This window comes from Triturus cristatus, chromosome 10, assembly GCF_964204655.1.
Source record: "Triturus cristatus chromosome 10, aTriCri1.1, whole genome shotgun sequence".
NCBI classification, from domain to species: Eukaryota; Metazoa; Chordata; class Amphibia; order Caudata; family Salamandridae; genus Triturus; species Triturus cristatus.
In genome coordinates this window covers 751,143,069-751,166,525 of record NC_140593.1, presented here as the reverse complement: position 1 = coordinate 751,166,525, position 23,457 = coordinate 751,143,069, and the positions used below count along the sequence as shown (strand labels likewise).

At 42.5% G+C, this 23,457-nt stretch overlaps 1 protein-coding gene across 2 annotated transcripts in view; it reads right to left on the bottom strand.

The window, feature by feature from the left end:
* The window catches only part of AGAP3 (ArfGAP with GTPase domain, ankyrin repeat and PH domain 3), a 1,862,985-nt gene that overhangs the window by 772,694 nt on the left and 1,066,834 nt on the right, over positions 1 to 23,457 (bottom strand). For both annotated transcript variants that reach the window (XM_085628261.1, XM_085628260.1), the window contains exon 10: positions 17,459 to 17,563. In XM_085628261.1, the coding sequence (XP_085484387.1) occupies positions 17,459 to 17,563 (105 nt within the window). The remainder of the gene's footprint in view (positions 1 to 17,458; positions 17,564 to 23,457) is intronic.

Genomic DNA, 23,457 nt, shown 5'->3' with positions numbered 1-23,457 from the left:
TCATGGTTACTTGGAGCAAGGAATTATTCACTTAGCCTTTTTGACTGGAAGAAGTCCCTGGCGGCCATTTCACATTCTCCTTCATGCACTCATGATGCAATCCCCTCACCTGTCTACTGGATATGTTTATTATTTACAAGACTTATATACTTTAGCGAACTATCATTTTTGGAGCTACATTGATTCCCTGCTTGCATATTTTTGTCTGCACATGATTAGGATTGTGGACATGTTTATTATGCTTGACTATTATTAGTTGCTTCGACCCTGATCTGCTTATCTGATATGAGTTTGATATGGTTTCTTCCCCTGTTTTGAATTTACATCTCAGTGATAATCTTCAAGCCTATTTTTGCCTGGCGACCGTGTTGTGTCCCTATGGGCAGAACGAGAGGTGCTCTATTTACGAACCCGCAACAAAAGTATGTATTTGTGAAAGACTCCAATATTTTCACTGCATACTCCCAGCTTGAAGAATCTCTGCAGTATACATCAAGCACCCCGCTGACAGACATGGATCCTTCATTGGCGCCACCTGGAAAGACGATCACTAAGCGCCTAAAGCAGAATCCCCCTTCTCCTCCTAAGTCAACCTCACCGGTTTCGATGGAGATGCTGTTGGACGAAATAAGAGCTCTCCGACCCTTCATGGAAGAAACCAATTCTAAGGTACAAGTCCTCACAGACAATTGGTCTCAACTTGACATAAGGGTCACCGCAGTTGAACAATCCATGTCCTCCTTTAGGGATACCAATGCGAGCGTCTTTCAGCTTCAATCACAAGTTTCCACGCTCCAGAAGCAGATTGAAGACCTTGAAAATCGCAATATGAGAAATTATCTACGTATTTACGGCTTGGCGGAAGGGAGTGAGGGGTCAGACCCTATCACTTTCTTTAAATCTTTTCTCCCAAAAGTTCTACACTTAGCAGAGGGTATGACTCTCAACTAGGCCTGGGCGAAAATTTCGTTCCGTTCGCGGAAATTGCGATAATTTGACATTTTCGCGTTCCGCGGAGAGCGCGAAAATGTCAAAATTTCCGCATTCCGCAGCTTGGCGATAATTTGTTTCTTGCTCGCGCTGTAAAATAATACATTCTCGCGCGCGATCGCCTTACCTGAATCCCTGCGTTCGCCGACAAGTTTTCTTGATCTGGTCGCGTTCTCCATGAGATGTTGTATTGTTTTTAGCCATTTGCGCTGTCTCGCGACAGTTCGTGCCCGCAGTGACGTCATGCGTCGCGCGATCACGTCTTTCTTCTCGCGATCATGCACCGCGAGACAACTGAAAACAAGATGGCCGCGCCCGCGAGCAACCACATGGGTAAATTGGCGAGCCGCAACCATGCAGAAAATCTCGCGAACATGCGGGATAAAAACTTCCGCGTCTTCGCAATATTTCCGCATGTTTGCGATAATTTTTAACATTTTCGCGATAATTTGCGAAAGTGGATTTCGCAAATTCCGCCCACCCCTACTCTCAACATTCAAAGAGCACATAGGCTAGGTCGCCCTTCTTCCAATATGTCACCTTCATAGCGGCCAAGGGGAGTCATTATATACTTCTTGGAGTATACGGATTATTATTGGTGTTATCTGCGTTCAAATCTACGCATTACTTGGTCTGGTTCAACTCCGTTTGTCACACAAGACTATGCCAAGGCCATTGCTAACAGACGTAAAGCATTCCTCAACATGAGACCAGCTCTCCGATCTTTGGGTGCCCGCTATGGTCTTTTTCATCCATGCCTGTTTAAGGTTACATACAACAATAGAACAATTACATATGATGACCCAACAAGGCTGCAAAGTTTCATTAATTCTTGTAATCCAAGTGCTATGGACACTCAACGGCCCTCCTCTTCGAATAACATTTGACTTTATGATTTTCCTGGAATAATATAAGGCCCAACTCTTGTGGGTTAGATGTTACAACTCCCTTTTGCTCCTTTTTCCATTTTATGTTGATTTTATGCACACCATTGGCATATTATTTAATCTCCAATTATTCCTATGTGGAATCTCCTTAAACAAATAGTGTTACTCAGTTTACCTAGATTATGTTTCTTGTTGTATTCTTGACTTGAATTTGGTTCGTTTTGATAGTTTGCTATGTTTTCACTGTTCTCTTGCTCATATTATGTTTCATCAATCTCCTCTTTTATTGTAGCCTTTTGCATTCATAGATTACATATTGATAGCTCATTTGGACTAGTTTGCTAGTTTACTGTTGATGTTCCTGTTATTGTTTGGTCCAACATCTGTCCTAACTGCATGTTCAATTATTTATTCTAATCCTTGTTATTCATCGCCCTTACAGATTCCTTACCCCTGCATTGTGGTTTCTCCTGGGCCCTCCGTTCGGCTTGTCCCGGACTTGTCGTTTACTCCATGTGGTTCCATCCCCCCTCATGTGTTTCCCTGAATCTTCCTTTTGTAAGTATGTTGTCTGTTTGTGTATTATTTGTTTTGTCCTTTGTTTTATGTTCTGCTACTTCTTCATTTATCTTCTTCCTTTATCATCTCAATCCTACACTTATTCTCTCTCAGGTGACTTACTTCTTTTTCCATTCTTGCTTCTGTATTTTCTATATTTCTGATTTTTCTAAGCTCGTCTCACTCTTCCTATTTTCTTATCTCTCTCTAAACACCTCTCAATACTTTTGCGTTGAATTGGACTCCAACATTGCAAGTTCGGATTCTTTTATTGCTGACTTCTCCACTTTATTGAATTGGAATGTTGCTTTGAAATGTTTCCTGCACTTTGTTTTAGTATGTCATGCCACTTAAATTGGTTTCATGGAATATTAGGGGTTTAAACTCTCCTATTAAGAGACAGAGGGTTTTGTCATACTTAGCCAAGTTAAACACTGATATTGTTTTCTTACAGGAAACACACCTTACGGAAAGTGAGTCTTTGAAATTGAAAAGGGGTTGGGTAGGGGAGGTTTATTTTTCTCCCGGGGATGGTAAACGTAACGGAGTTGCGATTTTATGCCGTAAATCTCTTCCAGTTACTTTACGATTGCAGAAAGCTGATACTGAAGGGAGATGGCTTATTGTTAAACTATCACAAAAAAATGTACCAGTTTCTTTTCTTAATGTTTATGCACCTACAGGTGGAGATGCTCCTTTTTGGCCTGCCCTAGCAAAGAGAATTTCAAATTGCATTGAGGATAATTTTATTATGGCTGGAGATTGCAACCAAGTATTAGACCCCTTCCTAGATAGAAACTCCAAAGTGGCTTTTATCCCCAATAAAACACATAAATCTTTTGCTCACGCTTTATCTCAATATAAATTGCTTGACGCCTGGCGCCTTTGAAATCCCATCACCAGGGAATACTCCTTTTACTCCTCAACACATCATACTCAATCAAGAATTGACTATATTTTTGTTACCCATAACATTTTGCAATCCCTCACGTTTGCAGATATTGGTCCTACTCTCCTCTCGGATCATGCACCCATTTCCATTGGCTTCGATATATTGCCCAGAACTAACACTCCCAGATGGTGGCGTTTTAATAACGCTCTTCTCTTGGACCCCAAGTTCTCTGCTTCTTTTATCTCTTTCTCCACTGATTACTTTGAAAGAAACCATACAGAATCCCTATCACCTGCAACTATTTGGGACGCATTCAAGGCGTCAGCAAGAGATTTCATTATAAATTTTGTTGCGATCTGCACATAAGATCACCACAGCTCTACTCCAAGATATTAAGGCACTAGAACACTCATATTATACATCCCAATCGGAGGCATGTTTAAAAGCCCTTATAAATGCTAACTTGAAATTTAACAAAAAATAAACAGAAGACGCCTCACTTTACTTATTAAAATCCAGCGCAAAATTCTTTGGGGGTAAAAATAAAGCAGGGAAAGTTTTAGCCAATTATCTAAAGATCCGCCAAAACAAATTAAACATAAGACTCTGTCTTTGATGAGCACTCAGTCTTAAAGTTTGATGATGCCGATATTTTAAACAAATTCTCCCTTTTTTATAAATCCTTATATTCCTCAGAAACCCAAACTACAGATCACTCATTATGGCAATTTTTCTCTAATATCCAAAAGCCTCAACAGGTACCTCTAGATTTGTCTCAATTAGAATCTGATCTTTCCCAGCAGGAACTCCTACATGCTCTCTTTTCAAAACCTTAAAAAAGATAAAGCACCTGGCCTGGATGGCTTCACTGTTGAATTTTATACCCATTTTTCCAAGTTTTTAATACCCAAATTGCACTCACTTATAAACTTTTTTTCCTCCTCAAATAGCTCATCTGGTTCCTTTTCGGAATCCAGAACTTTCCACCACAGAAATATGGGGAAAATGTGTATTTTGGCAATTTTTGAGGTTTGCAAGGGATTCTGGGTAACAGAACCTGGTGGGAGGCTGTCAAGTCACCCCATCCTGGATTCCTCTGGGTGTCTAGTTTTCAAAAATGTATAGATTTGCTAGGTTTCCCTAGGTGCCGGCAGAGCTATGGTTAAAAAACTACAGCTAGGCACTTCAGAAATGTGTGGGTTTGGTAGGTTTCCCTAGGTGGCCGCCGAGCACCGGGCCAAAAACCCAAGTGACACCCCTTGCAAAACCAGGTCGTTTTGAGATAGGCAATTTTCATGTCGCCTCAGAGCTATGGTTCAAAAACTACAGCTAGGCACTTTGCCAAAAAAGGGTCATTTTTCACAGCGAAATTGAGGTGTGTCCACGTTGCGTTTTGCGCATTTTCCTGCCGCGGGCACTAGGCTGACCCACACAAGTGGGGTACCATTTTTCTCGGAAGACTTTGGGGAACACTGGGTGGGTGGAAATTTGGGGATCCAAGTAGATTCCAGAACTTTCCACCACAGAAATATGGGGAAAATGTGTATTTTGGCAATTTTTGAGGTTTGCAAGGGATTCTGGGTAACAGAACCGGGTGGGAGGCAGTCAAGTGACCCCATCCTGGATTCCCCTGGGTGTCTAGTTTTCAAAAATGTATAGATTTGCTAGGTTTCCCTAGGTGCCGGCAGAGCTATGGTTCAAAAACTACAGCTAGGCACTTTGCCAAAAAAGGGTCATTTTTCGCTACGAAATTGAGGTGTGTCCATGTTATGTTTTGCGCCGTTTCCTGTCGCGGGCACTAGGCCGACCCACACAAGTGAGGCACCATTTTTCTCGGAAGACTTTGGGGAACGCGGGGTGGGTTGAAATTTGTGGATCCACACAGATTCCAGAACTTTCCACCAGATAAATGTGGGGAAAAAGTGTTTTTTTGGCAACTTTTTAGGTTTGCAAGGGATTCTGGGTAACAGAACCTGGTGGGAGGCAGTCAAGTCACCCCATCTTAGATTCCCCTGGGTGCCTAGTTTTCAAAAATGTATAGGTTTGCTAGGTTTCCCTAGGTGCCGGCAGAGCTAGGGTTAAAAAACTACAGCTAGGCACTTCGCTAAAAAAGGGTAATTTTGCATTGTGAAAATGTGGTGTGTTCACGTTGGGTTTTGAGCCATTTCCTGTCGTGGGCACTGTGCCTACCCCTACAAGTGAGGTACCATTTTTATCGGGAGACTTAGGGTAATTCAGATTTGTAAAGGAACTGTTATTACCTATTGACTTTCGTTGCATTTCTGCCTTCCAAATGAAAGACATTGTGTAAAAAAGAAGTCATTCTAAAAAATGACTGATAATTCTCATGCTAGTATGAGTATTCCCAATTTCGGAAATGTGCAAATATCTACTGTTTCTAAACTCTATATTTTGTTCCCATTTCAGAAATACATAGGTGTCTTTCATACCGATTTTTCCATGTACACTGTTTTACAGAATAATTACTATATACCCGGTACATAATAAAAAACCATTGCAAGTTGCTGCTCAGTTTTTGGATCTGGGTTTGTCGGGTTCTTGGTGAACCTACAAGTCCTATATATCCCCACAACCAGTAATGTCCAGCGGATGTACCGGTATATTGCTTTCAAAGAGCTGTCATAATTAGAAGAAGTTACAGGTGAAAACGTTGACACAAAAGTCTTTTTTATTCAACAACTTTTCAATTTATCCTATATTTAACTGTTAGTTTCTATAAAAAAAACCTTGATGGATCTACACAAATGACCCCTTGCTGAATTCAGAATTTTGTCTACTTCTGTAAAATGTATAGCTTTCCAGGATCCATTATTGCTTTTGTACCCATTTCTACCATTAACTGGAAGGAGGTCGAAAGCACAAAAAATAGCAAAAATAGGCTATGTCCCAGAAAAATGCCAAAACTGTGTAAAAATTTTTTTGGGGTTTCTGACAAAAGTCTGGTATCCCCTTAAAGCTGGGAAAATGGTGATTTCAGCCCCACAAACCCTTTTTTGATAACACTTGCAGGGAAAAACTCAGAAGCTTTCATTTGCAGCCCGTTTTTCTCATTTTCCCAAAAAAACCTAAATTGTGCTGTATTTTGGCTCGTTTCTGTGACCCCTCCAGGGGAATCCACAAACCCTGAGTACCTTCAGAATCCCCATGATGTTGGAAGAAAAGGATGCAAATTTGTCGTCGATACCTTATGTGGTCAAAAAGTTACAGGAGCCTCAGCGCGCCCTACCCCAAATAGCCAAAAAAGGGCGTGGCACAGGAGGGGAAAAGGCCTAGCAGCGAAGGGGTTAAGGGTCGAGTCATTACGGATAATACTCGGCTCTTTTTCGATGTTTTATCCAAGTCATCACATTTTAATCATTCCTTGGCGGCAATAGCGTTGGATGCCGAAAAGGCTTTTGATAGAGTTGAATGGAAATATTTATTTTAGACTCTTAAATGGTTTGGATTTGGCCCCAACTTTATACATTTATTGTCTCTTCTCTATTCTAACCCTCGTGCAGCAGTTCGTGCCAATGGCTTAACCTCCCCTTTTTTTAACTTAGGCAGAGGGGTGCGTCAAGTTTGCCATCTTTCTCCTTTTCTCTTTAATTTGGCACTTGAACCATTCTTATCCAAATTACGCCAATACTCTAGCATTTATGGGTTTCACACATCAAATGTTCACCTCAAACTTGCAGCATATGCTGATGATATTTTACTTTTTATGTCCAGACCAGAAGAATCCATTCCTGCTTTTTTAGCGGAGGTGAATTCCTACTCTCTCATTTCTGGATATAAATTAAATAACGACAAATGCGAAATATTGCCCTTAACAAAATATACTTTCAGTTCAGAATTTCAAGCTTCCCAATTTAAATGGAGCCCAAATAGCAATAAATATCTAGGCCTACATTTTACGTCTTCAATCTCGGAGACAGTAACATTATGTATGAATAAGTGCCTTCAAAAGATATCAGAATTGACCTCTAAATGGCACCCTCTGTATCTGTCTTGGTGGGGCCGTTTGGACACAATAAAAATGATGTTGTCGCCATAGTTTTATATACCAATTTGAATATCCCGATCCCAATCACAACTAAACTATTTAAAAAAATCAACTCCACTTTATCTTCTTTCTTGTGGAGTAACAAAAAACCCCGTATGTCTTTGCTAAAATTAATTAGCCCCAAATCAGAAGGAGGAGTTAATTTTCCGGATTTCCAGGCTTATCAGAAAGCTTTCCTATTGCGCCAAGCATCTCTTTGGTTGCTTGATTCTACAGATGATTGCCCTCTCTGGACTTTAACGGAACGCCTTTTTCTATCTCCTTACACATTTCGTGAATATCTTTCTTTTTCACGCAAACCACAATCCATCTCAACTCCTATACTAAAGCATACTTCAAAATTACTTGATTTACCCCCTCACTCTATTCACCATTCTAGAGATTCCTTTTTAAACTCAACAATTTGGCATAATAAAAAGTTGTTGATCCACGGTAAACCTTTTTATTGGAGGGCTTGGAGAAAAAAGGGCTTTGTTTGGGTACATCAACTATTCTCAGAATCACAATTTATGCCTTTTATCACGCTCAGACAGTTATTCAATCTACCGACCTCCTTTAACCATAAATATAATTTACTCAAAAACACTGTGTTGGAAGCCTTCTCCCAACTCTCTACCTTACCCGATTCCCCCAATACCTCAGAATCCCCTTCTAGTCTCTACACCTTGTTAGCAACTACGCCTAAAGCTTCTATTATTTATAAATATTTGCAAGATATAGCCACCGAAAGACAGAAGACAAAAATTGAAGAGGCATGGGAGCGAGACTTCACCACATGTTGGCCATTAACTCTTTGGAAACGTATATGGACAAAACTGCGTAAAGCTTCCAGGGCAGCAAATATCACTTAAACACAATTTTTTTACTTTTATTTACACCAACTACCCTATGTAAACGTTTCCCATCTAGCACAGATACATGTTGGACTTGCTCTTCCCCCAACGCTTACTTGTTTAATATGTTATTCATTTGCCCACATGTACAAAGTTTTTGGAAACAAGTATGGTCTCAAATCAATTTAATGTACAATAAGAAATTTCCCTTTTCTTTTATACACATTTTCTTAGGTAGTCTCTCTTCCGTCTAGAATGGTGTTTCACTTAATGTCAAGATTATAGATTTGTTACTAGCAATTGCCTTTCAACAAATTACTGTCAACTGGAAAGACTTTTCGAAAATTTCATATAGGGCTTGGTGGTACACTGTTTGCCATAATCACAGACTAGATACTGCTATTGTTTACCCATCTCACATGGCCTCAAAACGTGCTGACTTATGGTCGCCTGTTACGATATTTATTGATACCAGTGCTAAACATCATTCTCTACCAAAACCTTCTCTTTTTAAAAAAAAAATATTTTTATTGGGTTCTTGGCAATCCATTAGAACAAAAAATGCAGTTTATCAAACATAAACAATATGTTGGATCAAAACATAGTACATCCACAAAAAGAAAAGAGAGAGAGACCCCTACAAACCATATATAGGAGGAATTCAGCAATTTAAGTTATAATAGCGGATATCGAAATATATCTACCACATTCAAAAAGATAACTTTAGTCAAAATAAGATTCCCAAATTTTGGTAAATTTACGCAATGCCCCGATCCTTTGTGCGAATATAAATTCGGATTTCCTGACTTTCTTAATTTTTTGATACCATTCATCTACAGTTGGGACTGTTTCTGTCTTCCAATACTGAAGGATCAGTGATCTGGCCACTGCTACCAAAATATACAATAGTTTTGCCATGGAATCAGGCAAATTTAGCTCTAGGTCCAATCCGAATATGATTAAATTTTCATATCTAGTGATCGTAAAATGTAAATGAAGAGAAAGCAAAGAAAACATTCCTTTCCAAAATGACTTAATTTTAGGGCAAAAAGCCATTATATGCGACCAGTTAGCCAGGTCCGGTTGTGTGCATCTGACACAAATAGGCGACGAAATGCTATACATTTTAGCCAAGATTGCAGGAGTGTAATATAAGAGCCACTTACTAAAGAAAAGCATACGTCGCCAATTGGCACCTCTCAAAACCGTAAAATTAAATTTATTTAAGGTACTCCAAATGTTATCAGTTATTTTAATGTTTTCCTGCTTCTGCCACTTTTTTATTGCTTTAGCGCTTATATCCTCCACCCTACTTTGTGCTAAACTTTTTTTCCATTTTCCGGGATTTTTAAAAAGTGGGGTACCAAAACCTTCTCAACAGGAGGTTTACAAACCTCCCTGAATCCCCTAATAGTTCCATTAGTTTCATTCTAATACTTAGTATACATATATGTCTCATTTACTTTGCATTCTTTTGTTTCCTTTTTGTACATTTAGTCCAATTCTTTTACTCTCTATGTAATGAGCTTGGATTGCGAAGATGTATAATTTATACTGTATAATGTGTTTAGTCACCACAACTTTCTCTCAATAAATTCATTTGAACTGAAAAAGTCTGATTGATTCTTTAAGAAAATGTAATGTCTAATGCCATATGTTCAATCTGTTTATTATGAAAAATTACAACAGATGCAGTAGGCCTGACGTATTGTGAAAATCGTAAGTTAATGAAATTAGGCATTTCAGGGTGAATTCTTATTGCATTGTGTTAAAACATGCACCAAGGGCTGTTTGTTATATGGAATCTCGAGATTCCATTTTGGCGTTGGTTACTTCCTTAAACAAAGCCTGGGGGTTGAAGATTTGCACTACGATAATCTTTGCTAGACCTTCTGAGGGGGGCATGGCTGGTGTACTTGTCTGCCAGGCAGTTGAAATAGCACACTCTACATACGTACATAGAGGGCCTTTGAGTATACCCTCAACCGTCTGTTTAAGTGCCATACACATTCTAGCTCTACCCATGACTGCATACTCCATGGGGTAATGGGCGGATCCATTCCTGCCATTGGCTTTACCACCATTTGAGTAACTGCATTTTACCTTATCAAATGTGCACACCCATGTGAAAACGAGCGTGCGTCAGTGCTGCACTGGCAGGCCAATCATTTAGTTTGCCATTTTTTCCTTTTATACTGCCTCTTTTCAATTCATTTTAGTGTTTGTCAGCTCGCCAGGCAGTCCTGCAGGGCCACTCACCTTACTTATATTGTTTTCATTTATTTTGCCTATGCCTTCTGAGTTTGTGTCTGTTTTATTGCATAGGGGCAAGTAGGTGCATGCAAGAATGACTCAATTATGGTTGAAAGGACGCATGCTCACGCCTTATCAGATTGGTAATGCACATGGCCCTGTCCCCATGGCTTGGCATGGAAGCTCCACCTCATCCTTTGGGGTGTTAGCCCTGCCAGGTTGCTCGGTGGGTAACCCCCGAAGTTCAAGTCTAGTTGAGCTGCTGGGGCATCTCAAAAAGGTTACTCCAGGGTATAGTATATATTACACGGAATGCACGATCCAGTGGTATGCGCTGCCCATGTCATCATCACACTTAGTTATAATTGAGAACCATCCTCATGATGTACAGGTATGAACACAGCACGGGGGCACTGATACTAACATTGTTTGTGTCACTTAAGCACATAATCCTTGGAACAATTTTCACGACAAATCTAGGGAGAAAACTAAACTGTGGCACAATAAATGTTTATGTTGTTATTTCATATCTGAGTAAATTCAACACAACGGGCAGCCTTGGAAGCCTAGGAAAGAATGTATACATATAAAATGCTGATAATGCATAACTTTGTTCTCAACCTGCAAAATTATTAGCGAAATACATATAAAAAACTGCTAAGAAGCAGATATTGAACTAAATATGGGTTATTTCAATCTTCCTTCTGAAACCTACTACGAAAGAATACTCAGAGCTCAAAGCTCTATGCAAAAGAGGCTGTTCACAAGCAGGTTGTGCCCCAAGATGGCTACAGTCAATTGAGGGGTCTACATTAATGCAGCCAGTAAGTGACCAGTCGCCTCGGAAGGAAACGTTTTTAATAGAACTTCATTGTATGTCATTTACTTTTAGGCACCAGATGAAAATTATGCAGCTGACTCTGCAGTCTTTGTCATGGCTGTGAAACAGTCCAAAATACAGACTATCCTAAAGGTCTTACCTAGAAAGCCTGTGCAAAGCATGAGCACGTGAGAGGCAGCCAGAGCACAAGATGGTCGTCTATTTGTGAAGCTCCAGATCCCAGCTCCAGCCATTGGTCTGTTACCCTACGCAAGGCCCACTGCTTCATTATAACAGAATGGGTGTCGTGAAAACTCCTCCTCTTGCCTTTGCTTGAAACAGTTTACTGCTAATGATGGGGTATTCCCACTTCTGATGAGTTTCAGTGAGGGTTTCTCTGGCAGTGGGAGGTCTACGGATGAGTTGTAACATCGCTCATTGACCGCGACAGGGCTGACGGTCTTGCACAAGCTAAGTCAGAACAGCCCTTTCAGCCCGATGGGAGGGAGGGCCTGCACCATTCTCACACAGCTAAATCTCTCCTCTCTTCGGCTCTAATCCCTGGTTAGTACCTTACTGAAAATTTGGAAAGGTTCAGCCATGGCACTGTTAAGCCATAGTACACATCAGGTTCAAAGCTTGTAAGCCTCTCGATCTTTTGCTCATTGATTGGTTGTGGGTGGGATTGCAACAGTTTGGTTCTGTGCCAAAAGTGATCACTCAGTGTAAGCCAGAGTGATGCGAGGAGAAAGCTGAAAGTTCTTCTGTCGTGTTGGAATTCTAAGTTCATGTGTACGAAGGCACTGTTGTCTCACTCAATCGCTTCTTCACTCCAGTGGGCACACCATATGTTAGGGCGCCCTCAGTGGTTAGTTTGAGCTGTTTGTTGATGGTAGGGTCCATGGCGCTCATTTTTGGGGACGTGTACTTATTTTTCCGCATCATACATTTCCCTAGGGCAAGAGGGACTAGCACACTAAGGATAAAGGAGGAGGAAAGATCGTCGGGCAACCCATCTCAGAAGGAGGAAAGAGCAGCCTGCAGGAGTGAGATAAAGGGGCAAGGAGTGCTAGTGGATTAAAGAGGCATGAGGTGGACTGAAGACTGTGCAGCCTTGGTAATCGACGCACTGACATTCTATAGCACTGCCAGTGGCTTCTGAGCACAGCTTTGGGCAAGCCATACAGGTCTTCAGAAAAGAAAAGGCATTCAATGACAAATGAAGATCTGGTAAGGAAGTTGATCTAAGGTCAAGCAAAGAGATCCTGCTTACACATAGATCCTATCAAGGAAGCTGAAAGCATTACAGCAGTGTTAGAGTTAGTTGAGGAGAAGCTGCAGGTCATGTCTGGCACAGTACAAAAAGTGGGACAACAACTGGAAAAGATCACTGCAAAGTGCAAGCGCAGAAAAACTGTGCTAAGGAAATCATAACAGAGTTGGCCACTTGATGACACTACTCCATTGCGAGTTTGTGACTGGAGGAGACTCAAAGCGTATGTCACATTCCTCAACACCCCATGGACAGGCACAATTCTCTGAGCGTAACACCCGTGATCTTGACAGAATTGCTACCTGACGAAATAAAGAAAGTGTTTTTGGAAGTGGCGGACTTACAAGCAGTGTAGCCAAGACGGGCAAAGAGAACCTGCAGGCAACTCCGGAGAACTATAAGAAAGGACACAAAGATGGGGTTAGAGTATTGTTGGAGTTACATTCAGATTACATATCTGAGTGGGCTGATGCAGTGTACTTGTGAACTTGTCAGCCTTCAAACACTGTTTTTACTCCTATCTGTCACACGCTACTGGCAATCCTATTGGTCTGCGCTCTATCTTGACTGACTCCAATGGGCAGACGCACATTGTCTGGCTGACCCAACGGGCAGACACTCATTGTCAGGCTGATCCAACGGATAGACACTAATAGCCAGGCTGACCCAACGGGCAGACATTCATTGTCAGGCTGACCCAACGTTTAGACACTCATTGTCGGCTGACCCAACGGGCAGACACTAATTGTCAGGCTGACTCAACGGGCAGACATTCATTGTCAAGCTGACTCAAAGGGCAGTCTAGGGTGGTTATTTAAACTAGCCTGCAGAACGCCTGAATGACAAAATCTATAGGCAGCACAAACATTGCTATTTTAATTGTTTATTTCTCTCTCTGTCTATTCATGCTTTTATTTGGAAAGCACGTTGTAGCTCGGATAGCGCTGGGGTGCACACTGATGTTGCTGTACAGTTTGCACTCCTCTACAGTCTCTACTGTCTGCAATACTTTCACAGCATTTTGACTGTTTGTTTTATTTCGCTACCGGGGGCATTAGCCTAGGCTGTTTTCTTTCTTTTTGGAGACCAATCATAATCTGGATGCCGCTCAGTCTAGTTTTCAATCATTTCACAGTGACCAAACTTGCTCTGATCTCAAGCTTTGATGATCAACAGTTGCTAGCTGACCAGGCTCGAAATTTCGCCTTGATACCGCTGGATTTGTCAGCTGCTTTTGACATGTTCTCCAAAGACCATCTGTTGCTTTGATATAAGGAATGTGGGGTCTGGAGCCAGGCACTGGCTTTTATTGAATCCTATCTTGCCAGACAGAGCTGAAGCAGTCTACCTCGCTCCTTTTTATTTGGAATTAAAAGCTCTCTCTCAGGGAGTCCCTCCAGGAACTTCAATGTGTACCCGTTGGCCCAGCTCATTTGTTCTTGTGGTTTTAAATTTTGAAGTTACACCAACAATACACAAATTTTGATCTATCTTGATGATATCACTTATGACACCGCACAGTTTTCATAATTGCATGCTTGCCCTCGCAAAGTGGATGCTAGTAACTCACTTTAAATACATTTTGACACAACTGATGTTCTTCTAGTCTCCTGTTTTACCAGACCCAGGGCACTACCTGAAGTGTTTTGGCTGAGTTAGATAGGCTAAGCAGGGTATTTTCAAATGGTATTCAGAGATTTTTGGCCCTCTCTAGCTGAAGGAAAGGTTCCACCATTATAGCCTGAGGCCCTTGGATGCTTATCATCTAGTTATCCCCAGGCTCATGAATTGGCGTCCTCGTCTTCTCAATCACTGCCGTTAACATCTGGAATTCTCTGTCAAAACATCTTCACACCATGTATCAACTGTTGCCTTCTGGAAAGACATACAAAACATAATATGTGCATTTGTAAAGCGCACATTCACCCAGAAGGGTATCTTGGCGCTGAATGACAGATGTTTATTGTTACCCAACACCATGGTACTCATTTTATTGACATCAGAAGGATGAAAGGCTGAGTAGATCCACCAGGATTTGAACCTGTGTCCATGAGATCAAAAGCAGACCTCTACAGTGGAGGCATTAGTGCACTAAGCCACCAGAAAACATACAAACCTGGCTAACTTTGTCAATTATACCTGCCTCTATCTCTCTGTCAGGTTTCAGCCCCTAGACACCTCATAGCTAAAAGCACACTCTATAGATCTTATTTTACATTACATTACAAATAGTCAACAACAGCAAAGACTTCATGAATTTTAGCCTAGTACTTGAGTAAGGGGAATAGGGTACTAACCTCGACCAGACAGACTAGGATGATTCATCCCTGGAGCGGGGGAAGGGGGGTAAGTCTTTACAATTATATGCTTAAATTCCCTTAGTGTAAGTTCATCAGTCTCTGTTTCTTCACCTTTCCCTCTTTATGGTTTCCTTAAGAATCTGAGCATCAAGGCTTGGGTCTACTTGTACATAGCTGCCAAGGCATTAGATTGCGTATGTGTGATATTTTCATAATTTCAATGTAATTATGAGTGGCATTCAATGATTATGAGTAACACTTTCTCACAAGCAAAATTAAGCAACGAAGATGAAGGAAACACATAAATATCAGAAATTACACCCATTTGAGCAACGAGAAACTCTAAAAAGATCTTAAAACTGCTGCAAAGCCCCAGAAATGGAAAGGCACCATAGGTGCTAAGTTTCAGATTGCTTATGTGGAACATTACCATGATTTAAGTGGGCTTATGGATGACATTCCATTCTTTATGTGGGACACTATGTGTGAAACTTAATTGCAATTAAAACCATGCAGGAAAGTCCCTATAAAGATAAGTATAAGAAATGACCCCACTCATTTGAAAAGCTACAAGGGCCATGTTTTGTTCAAATGTACTTGCACTGAGGAAGTGCTGCTTACTGGTAGCATAATGCCATGGAATTTAAAGTTACCTGCGTCTGCAGAGAGCATGGACCACCCACCATCAGCCTTGTACACAATCCTCAATGTACAGGGTTTTAACCACGACAAACATTTATCTTTTCTTGACCCCTTATAATCTGTCCTAACTGCAGACATTGGTAGCAGCTAAATGCTGGGGTCTGTGGTATGGCTGACGGCATATGTTCCCCAATAGGCGGCCATGGAACCTCCATAAAAATACATTTATATTGCACGTTCCCATTACATTTATTTTGATTGTGTTATCTTACAATGTGACTGACAACTTGAAGTGGCTGGTGGTTGTACTACTTACTGTTCTTCTGATCTTCAGCCTGAGCCAGGCAGCATGACTACTGCGTCAGCGACTCAGTGCAACACAGCTCAAGCTGGCCGCCAGTGACTCCCCGAGGCAATTAATTGACCTTATTCAGTCCACGATGTGGCCTGCTGGCCAGCTGTTCCCAACTCCTGGTGTCCACTGCAACCGGTCAGTGAAAGTAACAGTGACAACCTGTCACTGGCTGCAGCACTATCCCTTGCCTGCCGGGCTCAGAAATAATTTTCCGGCAGCCATAGACATATTTAGCCCCACAGCGCGGGCGGCTCAGGGAGGGTAGGTGCGAGCAGCAGGGCTGAGAGACAGCCGAACACCATGGCATGATTTCCGAAGCCTGCGCCGCCCGCAAACCAGTAGTAGCTAGCCACCTCTTCCTTGCAAAATTTCACTCCCCGCACTCTGGCAGCAGGATGTCACGTCAGGTCCCACAACACAAATGAGCTTGCTTTGGTTTTTTGATGCTTAGAGGTGAAAGGGATGCATTTGTTGCATGTAGTAGATAATATATGAGTACCTACAATATATGGATGTGCAAAGTTTTTATTTCATGAAGTAATCTTGTGGTGTGCCCAATTATAGGCCTACCCATTGGTTCCTGAAGTTTCCTGCTTTTTCTATTCTTTATTTTCACTTGGAGTGTTAGTTGGTGCCAGTAACATTTGTGAATGCAAGTGCATTAGCTTTTTCCAGCAAGTGATTTAAAACCGTACAGCGCTGGTAACCCTCGAGCGTTTTGTATGTCCCGGACTACCTTGATTAGTTTTCAGGTCTTGCCTGCAACTGTGCATGTACTCCTTGCACATGCTCTCTCGCTTGCGAGTCTATTGTGTACAACAAGGTCCTTGCAGCCCATCATTGCTCACCATTTGTTGGCTTGTTAGTCACTCTTCTGTGGAGCCTCCTAATTAGCAAGCACAGGCCAAGAATCACTTCCTTTGCTTTCTGTGGAGCATGGACCAAGCACAAATTGATTCACTTCAATCAGTGTCCGTCCGCTGCTTGCGCTATGATTAAGATACTATTTCTTCTTCTCCTCTCCCACTCCCCCTCTTGTGTGGTGCTTCTTTTCCCTCCCACACACCCATTCTCCTGTATTTTTTGCCACAAACAAAAAGTTTGCAAGAAAAACGCCACAATTCTGCATCTAACTGACATCCAGAACTGTTTTTATGTGAATACTTCCATTCGCTCTGAAAAAGTTTGCATATACGTGTAACCTCAGATTTTGCCACCTTCTGTAAATAGGTTAGGGAAATGTATCCTGAAAATGAAAGTTCTCATAGTTTAGGGGTTGTCAGCAAACTACATTTCTCCTGCTCTTGCACAATGCTCTGAATCGACCTCAGCAGCCATGCACTCCTGTTATTGGGGCAACTTGTTTCCATTGCCTTATCTAATCATATGCCTTTTGCTTCATCATTCCTTTACTTCAGTCCTTCACAGGAGTTCAGAAACATTGAATTGATCTGGTGGTACAGTTAGGCGTATGTGCACTGACTTTAAGTAACTGATAATACAGGGGGGGGAAGCATTGTTTACGAAGATTTTCTTAAAGGATGGGTTAATACACCAGTACAATACTTACAGGCTACCGTGTTACTTACATGCAAACTTGGATGGTAAGTGAGTACTCCATTATTACACAATGTCACATATTTTTTCTTCCATTCTTTGTTCAACGACTTGCCGCTCCTCTTCAGAAGGATGCCCTAGGAAACAAAAATTAAGGTTCAGTAAGGTAAAGTGAGTTACAATCCCCGCCAATCGCACAGCTTCCTGCTCAATCTCTCTGCCCACTAATACTCACTCTTAACCTCTGTGAACTCTTCGCCTTGCTGCAGGAGGGCCATATGGCCGCACATTTACCAGAGCACCTTGTTTCAAGTGCCAACGGTTCCATTACAAAACCATAATGACCTGCTACTCCAATCCAATTCAAATTAATTAAACAAAGACTACAAGTGAGTAAACCGTACATACGCGTGCCCTGATCCGCTACAGTCCCAGCAGGTTGCAATGACTTCATTGGATTGACAAAACTTGGACCTTGTGGTAAAATCAAGCTCTCGACAACCACTTCTAAGGTCAGACGGTCAATCGTGCAGTTTTAGCTATATGGTTGCACGATTTGCCCTGTGTGTTTTAGGGGCGAAGTAGTATTTTTTGCTGTTAACTGGTATGTTTCATTTATTGGAGTTTGTTTTAGGGTCATTTTGCATGCCCATCAAAGGCGCTGGAAGCAGGGGGCAGTGGGTGCTCCAGCACCCCCAAAATAACCATGCTGGAGCCCCAAAGGTGAATGAGCATTAAAGGTGACTTTACATTTTGTTTTATTTTGTCACATTTGCTGTGCGTTTAAAGACAGAGGTTAAATGTCAGTCCAGTCTTCTGACAAATTGCTGCTTTGTCTTGTAACATTGAGATTGGTGCTTTTCTTTCTCTTACTGCAAAGAGTGAGCATTTTGTAAAGTGAGCTATGTGGCAATCTTGCGGATGTTAAAGATGTTGTTTTCTTGTAATACACAACAACATTTTAATGTCTATAAATAAACTGTACAAATATTTCAAAACAAACAAGCAGCTAGGAGAGCACAAATGAAGCACTTTGTTTTCTAATTCTGCAGTGTGATGGAAACAAAGATTGTAATAGGATAAAAACAATTCAAAACACTTGACTTGGTGATGCACAAATGACACATATTCTCTACAACTCTATTTCCACACATTATCTTTTTGTGTGTTATATAGTTGTTTCAGTAATACTACTTGTCCGTGCAAATTTCAATGTTCAAGGTGCTGTCTGTCAATGAAAATGTGCTACCACATCATGCTTAGGTAATATATTTGTGACAATGTGCTCCTAAATACAACATAAACTACATTCTTCCCGGCTGAATGGGTATGGCTCATTTGTGACACTTGTTATTTGTGTGATGCTTGTATTTTTCAGAGTCCCAATTAGTTCACTGATATAAAACTGATGGCAGCACCTCAACGCAGAAAATTGTTCCAGCACCACTGTGCCCCATGTAGATTACAATTATTTACAGAGAATAACCATATATAAAAATCAGAGAGCAGTGGTTAAAGACAATGTTGCAGGTTTTAATGACAAAAGCATAAGTTCTGCGGGTGCCAGGCATAGGCCTACAAAGGCAGGATCCTCCCAGGCTCTCAGGTTCACCAACTGAAATTCTGATGGTTGGTGTACACCAGTGCTAGACACCTCTGCTGTGTATAGACATTTTAATACAAACTGGAATCTCTGCGCAAATTGGTTATCTTTGTTGGGGCGTGACTAACTGTCAACAAAAATGGCAGTACTCTAAGCAGGCTCCAAGCCCGCCAGTGAGAAATACCCGGCCATCCGGCATAAATCTGCCTTAAGACAAACAAGATAGTGCCTAACTGCTGTTGATGTTACCCTGGCTGGCTGCTGAAGTCTTCCGTCTGCTGAAGTGAACCGTCAGAGGAGCAATGTGCGCGGCGAAGTGGCTTGTGTGACTCACGGCCCCAGAAAATGGCAGAGACCTGCAGCTGAGACGTGGCCGGAATCGGCACAGGGGCTATCTACCCCCAGCCGTAGCACTGCTGCTAGCCGCTGAGAGGGGCGAGGCAAGAACCCGTGCCACGGCAGACAGGACGGATTGGGGCTGTGGCGTGCCTGGGATGCCAGGTTGAGCCAGTTTGGATTGTTGTACTGGCCGCACTCTGCCAGCCTGCAGCGGAGTTGAAAGAGCAGCTGAGGAAAGGCTCCGGTACCGGGGCGTCTGGCCCGTTGAAGTAAGTGGGCCTTCACAGGATGGGGGGCACTGGAGGGTGTGAATTTCTCCATCTAACCCCCCCCCCTCAAACCGCGCTGGACCCCTTAGCCAGGGCACACGTGCACCACAGGCCTTGGAGTGGCTGAAAGTCAACTGTCAACGAAACCATCAGGGGGCGGATGCACGCTGTTTCCCTGCAGTCTGGGAGGTGCACTGATACCTGAACGTCTGGCCCAGAACGGTGGACGATCCATTGAGGGATCCATCTGTGCTAATTGAGGTGATTGTCTGGGAGGGGGGGGGGGGGGGGGCTTTTCTTGTTTCCTGGCTGGAAGACATAAAACATGATTGCATACAAACAGAAACATCACTGTTCACACCAGGGTTTGTAACGTATTGGCACAGAAACCTACAGTTTATACATATATGATCATGATTTATTAAAACAGAAGTTCATATAGAATTAAATTTGCATTTTATCAATAGTTACACAAACAGAAAAATCATTATATCAAAAGACAATTATAAAAAATATAACCACAAACTGCAGTGATTGACAAATGGTGGTGTTAAGTGTATAGATTCTATTGTGACGAAATTATTAATGCATAGTTTGTATTTGAAATATTTTCTGTTTAAAATATTAGTTTATGTTCGTTGATGCTTTGACACAACGAGAGTACATTACGCTATTGACTTGTAAAAGAGGGTTCAACCTGAATAGACCTTTGAAACACGTCGACGCCAGTTTGCCATAAATCTATCAAAACTTATGTTACCCTAGTTGTTGAGAAATTACAGTTCACCAGGGTTCATTTGTATAATCAATTTTGTTGGTTATGGCGACTTATGACAAAGATTATTGTCTGTTTTAACTCTTGTGTCGTGTTTTTAACCTTGTTTCTTATAGTGATTATATTTTTTATAATTGTCTTTTGATATATTGATTTTTCTGTTTGTGTAACTATTGATAAAATGCGATTTTAATTCTTTATGAACTACTGTTTTAATAAATCACGCTCATATATGTATAAACTGTAGGTTTCTGTGCCATACCTTACAAACCCTGGTGTGAACAATGATGTTTCGGTTTGTATGCTGAATGCATGAGATGAGAGTGTATGACTGTTGTAATATTTCTTAAGGAGGTTTTGTAATATAAAGTACTCCAAGAGGACACCATCTAAGAGTTTCTGTCTGAACCCCAGTCCTTTGGGTTTCCAAGGGCCCCTCTCTTTCCTCAAATAGACATAAAACATGACCAGCTGTGTAGGGCATGGCCGCCCGGGGGGCCTGATGGAGCGAGTAGGGGCACGGTCCCTCTTCAAACAGATCCAGAGGACTCTGACAGCTGTGCTCCGGTGGGTTGCCAACACTCCACCTGCAAATGCTTTTGTTGAGAGGCTGCTGCCCAAGGGCTCTCGGCCATGAAGCAATGAGGCCAGACAGAGTATTGTGTCCCCAAGCGTGAGGCCCGGAGACTTCGCCTGTACGTTCAACTGTGGCACCTGGTGGGGTGAGTTGGAGAGGCCACGGAGCAGCGAATAGTAGTACCAAAGAAGCGCTCTGGGAGACGCCAGATCCGAAGAGCTGCCTGGTCATGTTGAATAGGCCAGGGGGCCAAACATGCACCCGTGGTGTGGGACAGAGGGAGTGATCCTGGCTTCTGGCCTGGTGGGGTGTCCCTCTTCTGCCTTGGGGCAATGGTGAAGAATCAAAGCCCTAGACTTACACAGACCAACAACCTGGACAAATACACAGTTATCATGGAGGCGGCTGGCGGGATGAAGGGCGACGGGAAGACTGCCGAAACTGAACAGGAGACATGCCCTCCATCTGAACCTTACCTGCATGAAATTATGGCGGCTATACAGGAGTTTCGAGGCATCCTGGAACCTAAGCTAGATTCCGTCACAACAGACATCAATCTATTGTGTGTAACGCTGCTGAGAAAGTTACAGTGGCTGAAATGCAAATCAACTGACTACTTTCGAAAACATAAAAGCTGGAGGGGCAGGAACACTTACTAAACTAAATGTGGTAATCAGAGCCCGACTAGAGGTTCTGGAGGGACAGGTCAGTTGCAACAACATTCACATGGTGAGTGTTCCTGAAGGGGTGGAGGGACCAAGTGTGGATCTCTTCCTGGAGGACTGCATCCTTAAAACACTTTGCCTCAAGAGACTGTCCAAAGATTTCTGGATACAGAGGGTGCATAGAGCGCTGGGCACCCCACCATGCCCGGGCACTCCCTCAGACATGATCATAGCAAGAGTGTTCAACTATAGGGACCGAGATGCGATCCTACAAGCAACACGCACACATGAGGATCTCCATTTCGTTGCGTTGCTTTCCGCACACCACTAAGACCAAGGTTACTAGCCGGTTTATAGATCTGGGGTTAATCCTGGCTAAGCGAGAACTTACCTACCATTGGAAGGCGAGGCAGAATTCTAGTTTGGTGAGGTGGAACAGAGAGATGGTGAAGTGGGCTGAGAGTGAAGGGAACTATAGGTTACAGATGGCCCGGCGTAGTGGCAGTGAGAAGTCTCAGGAAACGGCGCAAGCATGGGTGGCACTTCTGGAGTTGCTCAAACACCCTCCGGATGATGGTGCGGAGGGTTTGGAGGAGAGGGATGTGGCAGGGGGCACTTGAGTGACCCTTCACCGCAGAGGAGAGGGTGGAACGCGGGGAGATGCCTGGCTCGTGGGTTCAGGAGGGATGATTTTTCCCGATGTTCTTGTCCGACTCATTGCTGTGTCCCGTATGGTAGAGAGCGTGGGAAGTGGACTGCGAGGTACATCTGGTTTAGTGAATAATTTAGTAGCTGGTGACATACTTGGGTGGGGGGTTGGGGGGGTATTGTTAGGGATGTTTTTGAGTAAGAGAGGGGAGAGGGTGGGGGGACTGATGTTCCACTATGTTGTATTGGAGGGTACATGTATGGTGGGCGGCAGGGTAATGTGGATATCTTATGGAATGTTAGATATGGGTCTAGGCTGCGATTGTTGGACTGCTGATGGTATTTGTTTTTTTTTAATCCTTGTTATCGCCCAGGCATTGGGCGGCGGGGATGTGATTGATTTTACATGAAAATTAATAAAAGTCTGTTTTAAAAATAAAAATAAAATGAGGATCTCCATTTCAAAAATTCAACTATTTGCTTCTTCCCTTACTTCAACGTCCAGTTGCAGTGACATAGTTTTGAGGCAGTCAAGAGCGCTTTATGAGATAAAGAAATAAAATACATGATGATTTTTTCCTGGCTAAGCTCCGAGTAGTGGCAGATAGAAAAACGTGGCACTTCAATTCCATGGATGAAGAGCGAGACTTGCTGGAGGGTGGCCGTCCAGAAAAGGGGTAAGGAACGTAGTGTCCCTCCTTTGGAAAGAGAACCAGCAGGGCGCCACTCGAACAGTACTGGAAGTCAGCAACCCCAAAATCACTGAATTAAAGATGGAGTGATGATTTCCATAATCTGAGGAGCCTGGTAAAATGAGACTATGATGTGAGAAAGGGTTATGCATAGATACTTGTTGTTTCACATGCTGTGTTGGTGCATGCTGGGTCACTGCTCACTAGCTTGCTTGCATTATCCAGGGGGAAGGAATACCAAATCTATTAATCCTGAACAGACTCACGTTGGCTATGCAACCTTGCAGTTAGATGCAACGTTTTGGGCGACGGGACCTCAGCAAGTTGGGGTTGTGGGTGGTTTTAGACTCATGACGGAGGGAGGGAGGAGGTATGAGATTTACAATGTTTGGGTATGTTATTAACTTTGCAGGCTCATCTACACAGATCTATTTTCACTAGGGGTTAGAGAGTCGGAGGGCAC